Genomic DNA, 13,416 nt, shown 5'->3' with positions numbered 1-13,416 from the left:
ATTGCTTTCTACTCACTGTTTTGAAATATCACTGTTACGCAGCAACTGTCAACTTAACCAATTGTTCTAATCTAACCTCTACCACTGTTCCTTCCATCTTAAATCAAAGTTCCACCAGTGGGCTGTGCAACTCATTTCAAATACTATTGACGTACTATTGATGAGGAGGTGCATATACTCGTGCCACCTTCGTATAGCGCTTTCTGCCGGCACAGTCATGGTAAGCGTCCTGAGCGCGATCGGATCGGCACGATTGCAGGACAAGACCAGTGACCGCGAGTGGAGGATGTTCTTCAGACTGCGATTCGCGACATGCCCCAGCGTCCAGACTCAAAAGCAAGGTGGTACGTAGCCACCATCACAGATAGCGAGAGGCCCGGTCATGATGTGTCTCACCAACTGTTCCTGTTGAATCTTGTTACACATATTGGTTATATTTAGGAGAATAAAAGCACTTTGGTTATGTGATGTTTGCATTTATATGTAAGAGAAAAAATGCCTATGTCATGGCATATTCTATATATAAGTCACTTTTATTTGTTAGTTAATTGATGATCGGTCTTTTTCCTTTTGCATACTTGTTCACACATCTGGTTGAATGTACTGTTACAATATCAATAAAAAATATCAATATGTTTTCTAAAAATTGTGTTTTTTCTTGTTTTCCAAAAACATTGAAATATGACTTAAGCAATTATGCTATGAGGCTAACGATTTGGAAAAAACGAAAGAGGTGGGAGCCCGGCAAATTAAATTTTGATGAGAGTTCTGTATAAGACGAAAAAATACCATGTGTGTACAGCTCGTTGATGCTGATGATACCTTTACTGTGCCAGATTTTAAATGTTGAGTCTATGTTAGAGGGTCTGAAGGCATGGTTTTTAAAAAGCGGGGAGAAGATGGAAGGGCCCTGCAAGCCAAAGTTCTTCCTGAGTTGGGTCTATATTTTCAGTGAGGCAGGCACAATTGGGTTGCTCTCAGAAGGGTTGCAGGGTTGGAGGGTTGCAGGGAGGGGAAGCTGGGAACATAGGACAGACGTAAAGAAAGGTGCGAGGTTGCCCTTTTGTTAAGTTTCGTTAATTTTAACCGGATCAGTATAAGTCTCTCCCTGTTCGGAGCTAATAGCTGGGATTAATCTCGAAGATGCCTCGGCCCTGACCTGGTGAGCCAGAAGCTTTCCAGCCCTATCCCCAGATTCAAAAAAACGCTGTCTGGATTTGAGTATTTGTAGTTTTGCTTTGTTTATGGATGCCAAATCGAAGTCTGTTTGTAGCTTAAGACATTCTTTATAGAGATTAGGATCTGGGTCGGATGAATATTTGTTGTCAACATCTTTTATTTGTTGCATCAAATCCGCCATATGGGATGATTCGGTTTTCTTCAAGTTTGAGACAAAAGAAATTAGTTGACCTCTGATATAGGCTTTCGAAGCCTCCCACAACGTTCCTCTTTTAGTTTCCGACAAGTCATTCAATTCAAAGAACAGTGTAATTTGGGAGCGCAAAAATTGTCAATAGCAGTCCTCAGCTAATAAAGCAGAGTTAAACCTCCATTGTCTAAAGGGTTTGATCTGTATGTGAAAATTGAGGTCAAGGGAGGTCGGGGCATGGTCCGATATGACAATACTGTGATTGTCACAGGAATTAACATTGGGGAAGAGTCTGTTGTCTAGGAGGAAAAAATCTATGCGAGAATAAGTGCGGTGTACAAAAAAGAGAAAAGTTTAGTTGTGGGAAATTTACGCCGCCATGGGTCTGAAAGCCCAAGTTGTTCAGCAAAAGTGATAAGAGTCTTAGCTGACTTGGTTAGAGGGAACACCTTGTTAGAGGATCTGTCAAGTATCGGATCTTGGACCAAATTGAAATCTCCTCCCATAATAATATGGTAGTTATCAATGTTTGGAAAGGATGTAAAAAGTTTGGTTATAAATGCACTGTCATCCCAGTTAGGGCCGTAGACATTAGCCAGAACAACTGGGATGCTCTGTAGTTTGCCAGAGACAATAATAAAGCGACCTGCAGGATCTGCCACAATTTTGTGAGGTTCAAACTGGATGTTTTTACGAATCAGAATAGCTGTGCCCCTGGCCTTCTCGTTAAATTTAGAATGAAATAGGTGGCCAATCCAAGCTCTTTTAAGTCGTGGCACCTCTTTGTTGCGCAGATGGGTCTCCTGAATAAAAAATATGTCCCCTTTGAGCTGTTGCAAGTGAGCCATGATTCTACCAGATTTAGTGGCACCCCCTACCCCTCTCACATTCCATGAAACAAGCCCTGTAGGGGAACAAGGCTGTGGTGTAAAAGGGAAGGGAGGGGGGCAGCCAATATGGAAGTGTTGGGTGTCAGAGAAAGGAGAAGGGGAGAGAAAAAAGAGACAGACAAGACAAGATAAAACGCATTCATACACACTAAACAAACATATACATGACCAATGACTTAACCTCAGTCCCAGGACCTGAGATTCCCATTGTGTAAACAGAGCCTTAGGTGATGCATTGTCCTTGCATCTGCTTGGTTCTTCCGGTGCTGGCTCCAACCTGTCCACATCTTAGTATAGCACATGAGTTCAATGAAAAGTAAAAACAGTTTCAAGTGCAAACAAAGCAGCAGCCTAGTAGAGTTACAAACATGGTGAACAGCACTTCCAGCCTTTATGAATAACAATCAGTGTTAATTTCATTGACTAAGACTATGACGAAAAATATTCGTCAACGAACCCTTTTCACGGACGAAAAGACGAAAATGTTAGGGAGGGAGGAATGGAGAAGAGATCCAATCAGAACTACTCTTTTTGTGGGACAAGTTGGGAAGAAATCCAATCAGAGCAAATCTTTGAGGGTAGGTTGATCTATGCAGAAGCAGCAGAGCCATTTTAAAAAGCCGCGGCAAATGGCAGTCCTGTGAGAACGCACCCAATGAAATCAGTCCTCTGTAGTCTCGCAGCTGAGTCGGCAGCGAGATTCGATGAAATCTTGGGCGTCTTTGAGGGAAGCGAGCCGTCTCCTCTTCCGTTCTGTGGTCATGATGAACAGCTTAGCCGGGTAATGGAGGGCAGGTTTGAGGCCAAGGTTGTAGAGCTCCTTCATGATGTCGCGATACACCGAGCGTTGTTCCAGTATCTCAGAGCAGTAGTCCTCGAATATGTGGATTGGAAAATCTTTGTATTTCAGCTTCCCCCGCAGCTTTTGAGCCCCGCGCACCACCAGCTCGCAGGTCTGGAATCTGTGGAAGCATATCACATATCTGTCATACAGCATCCTTAACTGTAAGGTTATACATTGCAGGAATGCAACACTGAGCATGTTTGCTCAACCATGCAGTGTCTTCAGAAGGGTTACTTGGCACTCAGTGTTCTTATAGTGTCTCTGCATTTTCCTTATGATTATACAGCATTTCACATATGTTTACCAGGGCTGGCACAAGTGAAAAGTACAAAAAAAGTACATAACACACAACAGACTTTGTTATAGAACCCCATCATACACCCAAAATGTGCAATTTGTTAAATATTTGCATTAAACCCACAGAACTGTTACTTGTTTTTATCCTGATATGATTGACATGATTAAGTGCTATGAGAGTAATTACAAGGTGTATCTATACATGCTTCTGTATGACAATAAATAAGTGGATAAAACAGAGACATTTGATGTTTGGGGGCCCTCTAGTGGCAGCTGTTTAGTCTGCTTATGCCATGGTCCTCCTCTGGTCCTTTCAGTGCTATATGATCCTCAGTTACAACATTCTAATTGTGTTTTCATGATGTGTTGTTTCTGCAGAAAGCCCATTCAGCAGAATATCAAAAGGAGGTCACTGAAGGAAAAGGGTTCAATTCCTGTGACACCTACGCCATGGCTGCCGCCATCGATGATTCATTCATAAAAGAGTCTGAAGAGGTGAGCATGTACTGCTTTTGTGTCTTTAAAGTATAAAACTTCAGTTTCAATCATTATTCCAGGGCGCCCGGTTGGCTCAGTAGGTAGAGCTGGCGATGCATGTACCGAGGCTGAGTCCTTGCTGCAGCGGCCCAGGGTTCTAATCCGACCTGCGACCCTTTGCTGCGTGTCATCCCCTCTCTCTGCCCCCCTTTCCTGTCTGTCTCCAGCTGTCACTGTCATAAAGGCAATAAAAAGCCCCAAAAATATACTAAGAAAAAGAAAAATTGTTATTACATTCTATTCCAAAATGTCTGTGGTTCCTCCACCAGCTGCCGTGCCAGTGGAGGTGGAGGGGACCTACACCCGAGGCATGATGGTACTGGACTACATGCATCTGCTGAAGAAGAAAAACAAGGCCTTCATCATAAAGAAAGTGGACTTGGAGAAGTTCAAGCAAATGTTAATGAATTCATTGAAGTAGAGTGATACTGTAACAAGCTGAATGCATGGATTTGGTCCCCAAAAATAAATAAAAATGGTGTGTGAAAACACAATATTACACAATATTACAATACACAACATTTTCTGGTGTGTACTTATGTTATGCACATATACACAGAGTGAGGTTTATAAAATGGTTTCACTAGTTTGGTGAGGAAGAACTTGACTGGTTTGCATGGAGCACTGACATTTGGGATGAACTGGAAGTCGTATCGTCCGACATCAGCTGAATTTTTCTTTTGTAAAGCTGGCCTGCAAAACAAGAAACATTCTTATGTTCATTCTAGGAAAAACACACCCAATCAGCTATACTTAGAATACACATTTTATTGTCACACGGGAAACCAAAGATCTGCATGAGGTTATATTCAAACCACAGATGTCTCACAGATGTTTTTCACTGTTCCCTTTGACTGAATACTGAATAAGATAAGTTGTACAGACAGTTAACACAACACTAATGAAAACATACCTATGAATATTATATTCAATTCTTTGCCAATAGATAATCTTACCTGTTACACACTGGACCTTTTAAAAGTAATGACTTTCCATAAAAAGCTTTCAATACCTAACAACGCTCCTCCCTTTTGTTTTATTGTTGTTCCTCTAAAGCAGTAAACAGTGTGTTTTCCATTACAGGCAGCCCTGCAGGCAGCTATAAATACATCTTACAATATGGTAAATACTACCCATTGTTGTAAAGTTCAAAATACTACTCACTTCTTTGGAAGTCACTGAACACAGGTCAAAGGTAATACATTTTATCAAAGGTCTGCAGAAAGACACCCATGGAGGCAGTTTGCCTGTTGCCTCTTTCATACACAACTCTTCACTATCTGTTCATCAGGTGAGGATTTTAATGTTATTTTCACTCTTTTAGATGGACAGTTGACTGTGTAGCAAGTACTGGGAAAAACAGCAATTACCTCTTACGATTCTCATCTACAGACATTTTTAACCATGATGTCAACATATTTTAAATGTTTTTTTACTAGTCTAACTTTTTAACAGTTAGAAATAACTTTGTCTTTCCTCAACCCATGCCACTTCTACTGGTGTGTCCATTATTACTGGCTCATGTTAATGTGTAAGCAGGGCAAGGTAAGCTGATTCATATAGCACCTTTCGACAACAAGGCAAGAAAAGTGTTTTACATATAATGCATGCAAGATATATAAGAAACACAATTCATAAGAAATAAAATAAAAAAGAAGCTAAAACTGAGCTAAAAGGAAATAAAATAGAATACACAGGGGAATAAAACTGCACTGTGCCGTTACATTGCATTAATGAAAGGCAGTGGCACATAGAAAAGTTTAAAGCTTGGAGCAGACCTTGAGTTTTATTGGAGTAGGTCCCAGATATGTGAACACAACGAAAGTGAACGCAACATCTTCACGTGTAGTTTAAACTACTGAGAGGTAACATTCAGTTATAGCATTCTGTGCTTCATATTCCGATGGTAGAATTTAAAATTCTTTAAAACACTTGGAGGGAATGAGTGCAAAGTGTTCCACTTTCTTGGCCTTAGTGGAGACGTAGTCTGAATTGGTCTCTGATTAGAACAGCTTTAAGGAGATCTGTGCAGTACTCAAGTAAAGTAGTAAATCACCAACGTGTTAAAAAAGTAAATAAAGAAATGCAATGGGCCAAACGATGATCCCTGGGAACATCTGATTTAATACTTGAGGTGGTTTTATTAAGTGACCCTTTGTGCTCTGTCTGCCAGATAATTAAATTATGATTAACCCTGAAATAGCTCCATTTCATCTTAACCTATCAATAGGTGACAATTTTTAAATGTGCTTGTGCCACCATGTCCAGTGAACGGACCCTCCCCAAATCTACTTTACTTACATTATTGCACGAGTACACTCTCTTCTACATAAACACATGTAAACTGAGAGAGACTTACTCAGTGACACATAGGCAAAGGCACACACAGGTGGTCCTTCACTGAAGCTAGATACCTATTGACTAATAACGCCTCCTGCCTATTGTTTGCCTCTCCAGTCATTCATGTAACCCTCAAGACATTCATTAAAGTGGAAATATTCCAACTATTCATTTATAGATCAGTCAAAAGTTTAGTATACACCTTTAGTACATCTCTTTAGCTGACATTTTCACATTTGAGAGACCTACTTCAGCTATCACAAAATCCATTAAAATGAATAAGAAGCTGCCATATTTCCACACTCTGGAATAAGAAATGAGTATAGTATTTTGTTCTTGCAAAAAATAAAAATAAAAATAAAAATTAGGAGCAAATGCCTCACACATCTAGGGAATAATAGTTGTCAAGCAGACAGCTTTCAAGTGACATCAACCACATGTTCCACTGGCTTTTCAGCTCCTTGCACTAACTCATCATAGCACCACGCAAAGTTCCTGTCTGGTCTCAATAAAATTTGCCTTTACATGCAACACATTAAAAGTGGGAGATTCTCTCAAAGTCAGAGCCATATTTATATTATTAATGATACTGTGCTTGAATAATGCATTTAATCACAGATGTGCACAGTGTTCTCATTTAAGGGCCAAGTATGAACACATGAAGAAGTGCAGAGTGGTTGGTCAAATCCTTCATCCAAAAAGCCTCAACACCAAGCTGAACCAAACAGTACAGCCTGGGATGACCATCAAAGTCTCTTGCGGATGTGCAAACAAATGGCATGAAAACAGAGACTTAATTTTATTAAGAACTTGCCATGAAAAGAAGAAAAATATGGTGTGGTTGTAGACTTGTAGACATAATGAAACATGAGAAACAAGTCCTCAACTGGGAAGAGGAATTGATCCTGATCCTTGCCTGCAAAACACAACACAGGAACGGAACAAACTTAACACTGTTGTGTAACTTCAGTACATTACATTATATATAGCCCTTCCTATTCTTTTCTTTTGCTTGAATCAATCAACAACCATCCTCAACTATGCTGCCATTGGTTAACGAAATATGCCTGTGCTTTTGTTTTTTGGTTGTTGCATAACCTTTCCACATTTCCTTCTGCATAAAAAGCAGAGTGTGGCAGAGTTTTAACTTTAGGACTGCAGTTGATGTGCACTTTGGAAAAGGATAAACCTTGTTGCTGAAACCTTTTTTGACAGGTGAGTTCATCTCTCTGTTCTCTACCTACCTCTAAATTTAACACAATAGATTCATTAAAAAACATGTTAGGAAATGGAAATTAATTTAAAGATCTGTTATGGCTGCATTTTAGACTAAGTGATAGGCTTAAGTTCCGTGAAAGAAGACTGTATATGGAAGATTCGGAATTATGGATTTCTAATGCTACCTTTAGATGTTTCTAATCAGTGCTTTACTAATGTGCTGTAATAATATAATGTTTTTGAGTTCAAATATATTAATTTAGGGACTTTTTCAAGAAAATAGTAATATATGTGATTGTTTGTGATTAAATCAGCACACATTTCTGCCATGACACCCTCTTGCCACCCCATAAATATTTCTTCTTTGACTCATGTGAAGAATGTGTTAAACAACAATGTGCAGCACTGGAGTGACATTACGAGTGCATTCCCAATTCCCAGCACACTGGTTCTGTCTATGTGAGTGTTTTTTAGCAGCTGACAAATGAGCTCACCTAGATTACAGCTGCCCATGATTGATTTATGAGCTACAGCTGTTTGTGTGTAGTGGAGGACAAAGCTGATGTGGGTCAGATTCTAGTAGGACACTGCTGAAAATATTCCTATTTGGATGCAAGAATAATCATTCTCTGAATACACATCCTCCTCCTTCTTCCATTTCCTCCAGACAAGATGAAGAAGTTGATCCTTGACGTGGACACAGGGGTGGATGACGCTCAGGCCATCATGATGGCCCTTGCAGCCCCCAATGTGGAGATCCTGGGGATCACCTGCTGCCATGGCAACACAGTACTAGACAATGCCTGCAAGAACACACTCCGTGTCCTGAAAACCTGCAACAGGCTGGATGTAAGATTTTGCCATATGAAAGCTTGCATGTGAAACATGTTGCATGAAATGAAAGCTTAGACTTAGACTTCACTTTATTTATAAGCTATAATACTCCACAGATCCCAGTGTACCGTGGCTGTGCAGAACCCCTGCTGGCTCGAAAACTCCACGCTGGAGATTACCACGGGAAGGACGGGCTGGGCGATGTCCCGGATCCAGACGCTCCAGGCCTGGAGCTGGTGCAGAAGAAGAAAGCTGTGCAGGCCATGATCGATATTGTGAAAGAAAACCCTGGAGAGGTGGGTAGAGGGTGAACCTCAATCGCCACCAATCTAGCACATAACACATTATGATGAAGTTGGTCTGATAATTAGCCTTTGAAATAAGTGTGAGTAAGAGTGAAAATCATGCACCCACAACAGATGGTACATGTTGGCTGAAGTTTAAAGGCTTTATTTGTCTCACTTGCTGTGTGCGCAGGTGAGTCTGGTTGCCACGGCCCCCCTCACTAACCTGGCTGTCGCAGTGCAACTGGCCCCTTCCATCCATAAGAAACTGAAGGCGCTCTACATCATGGGTGGAAACATTGACTGTATGTTATCTGTGTGTTTTTATTTGTGTTAACATCAACTGTGAGTGTTAAACTCAGTGTCGGGCACATTGTTTTACACAGCCAGGGGTAACACCAGTGAGTGTGGAGAGTTTAACTTTGTGGCTGACCCTGAGGCTGCCTACGTTGTGCTGGACCGCTACACCTGTCCCACCTATATCGCCAGCTGGGAGTTCAGCTGCAGGAACAGCCTGCCATGGGTCTGTTGTTACTTTCTTATATAAATTAAAGTTGCAACAATGAACAAAACTGCCAATGAAGTCATGACCGGAAACATTGAACCTGAAATAAGTGTAGGGTACGGAAGCCTTGAGACGCAAGTGAGGAAAAAAATAGTCTGGTGATCCATTTTCTAAGACTGATCTAAATTGTGTTCTCTCCTGTGTCCTCTGTCCCTCCAGGAAGTTGCAATTAATGCAGATTCAGCCATTCCTTTGAATTATGCTTGACCTAAAAAAAAATGCACCCTAAACAAATAGCTTCTGTGTTTGCCATTACTGTATAACATTACTGTCATGTCTTTCATTTGGCAAGATTTCTAAGAGAAATTAAAACCCACCTGGAAAAAAAGAGTGCTATTTAGAAAATGGGGTAGTGGTGCACTACATTTTTCTATGGAGTTAGTATTTTTTTTTAAAGCATCTATTGTTGTAATACTCATTTCGGCCACAAGAGGCCAAATGTGGCCGAAATGAGTATTATAACAATAGATGCTTAAAAAAATCATCTTGACAGAAAAAATTAAAAAAAATCATCAGCCAAAACTTATACTAACTCCCTAGAAAAATGATCCTGTCAAAGTCCTTCTTTCATCTGTTCCAAAGTCATAAACACACAGAAGAATAAAAAAATTTTGAAAATGTCTTTTAAAATGGATCAACAGATTTTCTTTTCTTCTCAGGGCTTCCGTAATAGAGCCAACAATAACAGACATCTTTGTCTTTTGTCTTTTCCTCCATCAGTCTTTCTGTGACACCTGGCTGGCCCAAGACACAGACAAGGCCCGTTTCATGGAGAGGATTTCCCACCACACCAGGAAGGTACGAGTGTTTCAGTTCAACACGCTGAACAAGAATTCAGAACAAATGTCACACGTCTCTTCGATTGTTGTCCCTGCAGATGGTCCAGACTGAGCGGTACCAGAAGGAGCTGGTGGCAGGACCTGGGTTCAACTCCTGTGACACCTACGCTGTGGCTGCAGCCATCGATGACGCCCTTGTGACGGAGAGTGAACAGGTTAAAATGCTGCTTTCAACCATTTAATATGTTCATTAAGTGTAACTAAGTGATTAAAAGACACTGGCTTCCTACTAAAGCATCTGCAGAAAAGACACAAACAAGAGGTTTTAGTAACAGACTTCTCCTCTTCCTCCTTCAGTTTGCAGTGACGGTGGAGTTGGAGGGGACTCACACCCGAGGCATGATGGTCTTGGACTACATGGGCCTGCTCAACAAGACACATAAGGCCTCCATCATGAAGAAAGTGGACTTGGAGAGGTTCAAACAAATGTTAATGGATGCACTGAAATAGCACAACTTCTCTAAAAATCTATCTTTACAGGTCGCACCGGTCGTTTAGAATAACTCGTTTTCAGGCAGATGGATTCGAGGAATGGTGCGAGTGTATTTTTTTTAGCTTCGCGCTGCTCTGACTTAAAATATACTACCCCATCAGAATGTGCCAATAAAAATCTATTCTACAGCATTATAGGCCAAATATGAGTGGTAGCATTAGTATATATTTCCCCTACATGTCTTGAACTAGCACTATGACAAGTAGATGCATTTAAATGCTTTTCCGTGTCTGTGTATGTGAGTTTCTGTAACCCATAATTCACTCTGGGCTGTGGGTAATAAACAGACTGAGTTTAATCATGAATAAGGGAATAAAAATGTCTCTGATCAATGTCTCTGTGGTGTTCACAAATGTCATTATCATGGTTGGTTTAGGAATCAGGCAAGGTGAGCAACTGCCCCAGGGCTCCAGGGGCCTTGAGATTAAACAATGTAATTGAGTTGTGAGAACTTAAAATGTTTTATTTAATGATTGTTATATTTTGGTTTCTGTTCACAACTTCAAATTAAACTATACCACACATTTCATATTAAAACTTAAGTTTAATTGCTCACCTTGCCTGCTACCGGTACCTGTTGCTATTGTATTAATTCCCTGGTTCTTACTATGTTAACTGTCTCAGCATGTTTACATTTTCCCAATAGCCAAATTACATAGTTTATTCTAAGGCATGTCCTAGGAACTTATAACACAGTAACATTTAACATAATTTTTATATCACATTCAATGCTAATGGCAAAAAACATTTGTCAGAAAAGCAACAGGAAAGAATCTGATGTATTCCTCCAGGTCATAAAACCAAGGCAACTTAAGTTAATAAAACCTTTTATTGAAAGTGCTTTGGAATGTACACTTTTAGAAAAAAAAGAAACGGAAAATTAAGTTTGCATCCCATGTTCCTCCACTTTCCTTTTTTTCTCTTCAATAATCAGGATTCGATTTGATTTTTTTCAGTCTTTTTATAAGAAAACTCAAAGAAACAAAGCAAATTCTTTCTCTTCAGAAACAATCGTCTGCGTATATATTACAACCTGCCAGAGTACTATTTACAAATCATACAAAAAAAACAACCGTAAAAGCTGTATCTCATCCCCGTCCCCGTTTCTGCAACTAGTATCACTGTTCACGGACTGGAGCTCCAGCTCAACATAAGAGCCAAACAGAAATTCAACAGGAGTCAATTGAGAGTTGAGAAACAGTCAACCAGCTCAGTGTCCCAGTTTACAGAGAGTTAACCAGAACCCTCCTCAACCAGATGTTGACTGACAGAAGCTGGAAGTGGAATCTCTGTCACCTAAATGTGGGTTGAAAACAGATTCAGAGTCAGACTGGAGCTGACCAGTGTCCAACCTCAGAGGCAAACTGGTCCTACTGGACTCTGTACTTGTAAAACCAGCAGAGACCCTGAGTGAAGTTCCATCCCAGAGAGACAGAGAGGACGTAGACGAGGGCGAGCGGAGCGAAGGGGTAGAGCAGCACCACAGTGTTCTTCAGGAAGGGTAGAGCTGTGTGGAACAGACGAATAGATCAGCACACTGACAGACAGCAGACACTGCCAACATTACAGACCTATAACTTCACAGTGAACAGTCCGACTCCTTTAACAGGGTATGCTAAACGGTGACGCATTCACATGAATGGTCCCTCAACCTCCTTAAAGCCCCTACAAGGACCTTTCATTTTGTGTTGATTCTGGTGGCCCCTATGGACACTGTTTCTACCGGCTTGTTTCATTGATTTCAAGGGGAATCCGATTGTTTATGTAGCTCATAGAGAGGCCTCTGTGTTATACTGAGACTTGTTATAACCAGTTAAAAACTCCTTGTAGTACATTTAATTTCATTTATGGCAGTAAATCACAGTTATCATTATGTTGGCACTCTCTCTGTAGTGCTGCATTAATTACATGTTTTCAATCAATGGCTATTAGCCTGTGTGTAGAATCCTCCTCATCCTCAATTAACTGACATATTGTTTGGTATCTAAAAAACTTGCCTCTTAAAATTATCAATTCACATAAGAAGACTAGAAATAAGTAAATCCTGACTAAAGAGAAGATGATTAATGATTTATTTATCAGTTCCGGTTAAGGACTTCTTAAAGATAATCAATGTAATGTCAATAGAGTCAATTCTGTAAAGAAAAATGATTGATAACAACGTAACTCAATGTATTAAAACATGAATGGGACTTACCGTTGTACCCTAAAAACGTGATGTAGAGATAATAACCGATGGCGATGAGCCACACAGTGTTCCCGACGAAGTATCCCAGGAACCACTCTGAGTTTATTACCACAATATCTGAAACACACCGAACAAAGTGTGAGTGTGCTGATACAGAAGGTTTGTCATGCATTTTGTTGTTATATCAGGTGTACTATTATCTGCAGTCTTCTCAGTAACCTTTCATCAGGCACACTGATGATATCTGCTGTGACAGTTTTCTTCCGTAGAAAGCTCCATAATAGTCTAAAGTTGATCCATTTAATAATACACTAATATCAAGGAAGGTTAAATCATCCAGATGAAAACATTCAAAACAAAATGAAACACTTCAGTAAGATAAGTGATGTCGGTGTGACTAATACACTTTGGTTGCAGTCTCACGGCGTCTCTAAACTTACTCTATCAATGAACTAAGCGGCCCCACATTAAACAATGACTCAGAGGCTCCCCCTTGTGGATAAAAAATGAACTGTCACAATGTGACCAAAAAACAAAAAACATTGTGTGTGTACAGTCGCTAAGGTTACAGGTTCCGTCTGTTGACAGAGGAGGGCTCGTTATTTCTGTCAACACATTTAAGTGTACTAGAGACCAGACATGTCTCTAAACACACGATTCAATATAATTCACAATACCATTATATCAGGACTTTTTCAACAAAATAAGATTGAAGACA

At 40.3% G+C, this 13,416-nt stretch overlaps 2 protein-coding genes and 1 long non-coding RNA gene across 3 annotated transcripts in view; 2 read left to right on the top strand and 1 right to left on the bottom strand.

Annotated features, from left to right (window-relative positions):
* The first annotated feature begins 3,796 nt into the window (after positions 1-3,796).
* On the top strand, positions 3,797-4,453 carry LOC118340007. The gene is made up of 2 exons (XR_004797349.1): positions 3,797-3,895; positions 4,207-4,453. It is a non-coding gene; the product is annotated as an uncharacterized LOC118340007 (long non-coding RNA).
* A 2,358-nt stretch (positions 4,454-6,811) lies between these two features.
* LOC118339734 (inosine-uridine preferring nucleoside hydrolase-like) lies at positions 6,812-10,754 on the top strand. Its single transcript, XM_035677447.1, has 8 exons — positions 6,812-7,492; positions 8,163-8,344; positions 8,446-8,625; positions 8,807-8,918; positions 9,000-9,136; positions 9,899-9,976; positions 10,056-10,172; positions 10,315-10,754. The coding sequence occupies exons 2-8, from the start codon at positions 8,168-8,170 to the stop codon at positions 10,465-10,467; spliced, it is 954 nt and encodes a 317-aa protein (XP_035533340.1). The 5' UTR covers positions 6,812-7,492; positions 8,163-8,167; the 3' UTR covers positions 10,468-10,754.
* A 566-nt stretch (positions 10,755-11,320) lies between these two features.
* The window catches only part of unc50 (unc-50 homolog (C. elegans)), a 4,554-nt gene continuing 2,458 nt past the window's right edge, over positions 11,321-13,416 (bottom strand). The window contains exons 5-6 of the mRNA XM_035678008.1: positions 12,708-12,815; positions 11,321-12,017 (exon numbers count right to left, since the gene is read on the bottom strand). Of these exons, the coding sequence (XP_035533901.1) occupies positions 11,881-12,017; positions 12,708-12,815 (245 nt within the window). The 3' untranslated portion in view covers positions 11,321-11,880. The remainder of the gene's footprint in view (positions 12,018-12,707; positions 12,816-13,416) is intronic.

Source organism: Morone saxatilis, unplaced genomic scaffold, assembly GCF_004916995.1.
Source record: "Morone saxatilis isolate NCDOM2014 unplaced genomic scaffold, NCSU_SB_2.0 Contig6, whole genome shotgun sequence".
Classification (NCBI taxonomy): domain Eukaryota; kingdom Metazoa; phylum Chordata; class Actinopteri; family Moronidae; genus Morone; species Morone saxatilis.
The sequence above is the reverse complement of the archived record's forward strand: the minus strand, read 5'-3'. Positions and strand labels throughout refer to the sequence as shown.

Coding starts and splice junctions, on each gene's coding strand:
- LOC118339734 (XM_035677447.1), top strand. CDS start 8,168: ATGAAGAAGTTGATCCTTGACGTGGACACAGGGGTGGATGACGCTCAG. Junction 8,345..8,445: donor AAACCTGCAACAGGCTGGAT/GTAAGATTTTGC, acceptor AATACTCCACAG/ATCCCAGTGTACCGTGGCTG. Junction 8,626..8,806: donor TGAAAGAAAACCCTGGAGAG/GTGGGTAGAGGG, acceptor CTGTGTGCGCAG/GTGAGTCTGGTTGCCACGGC.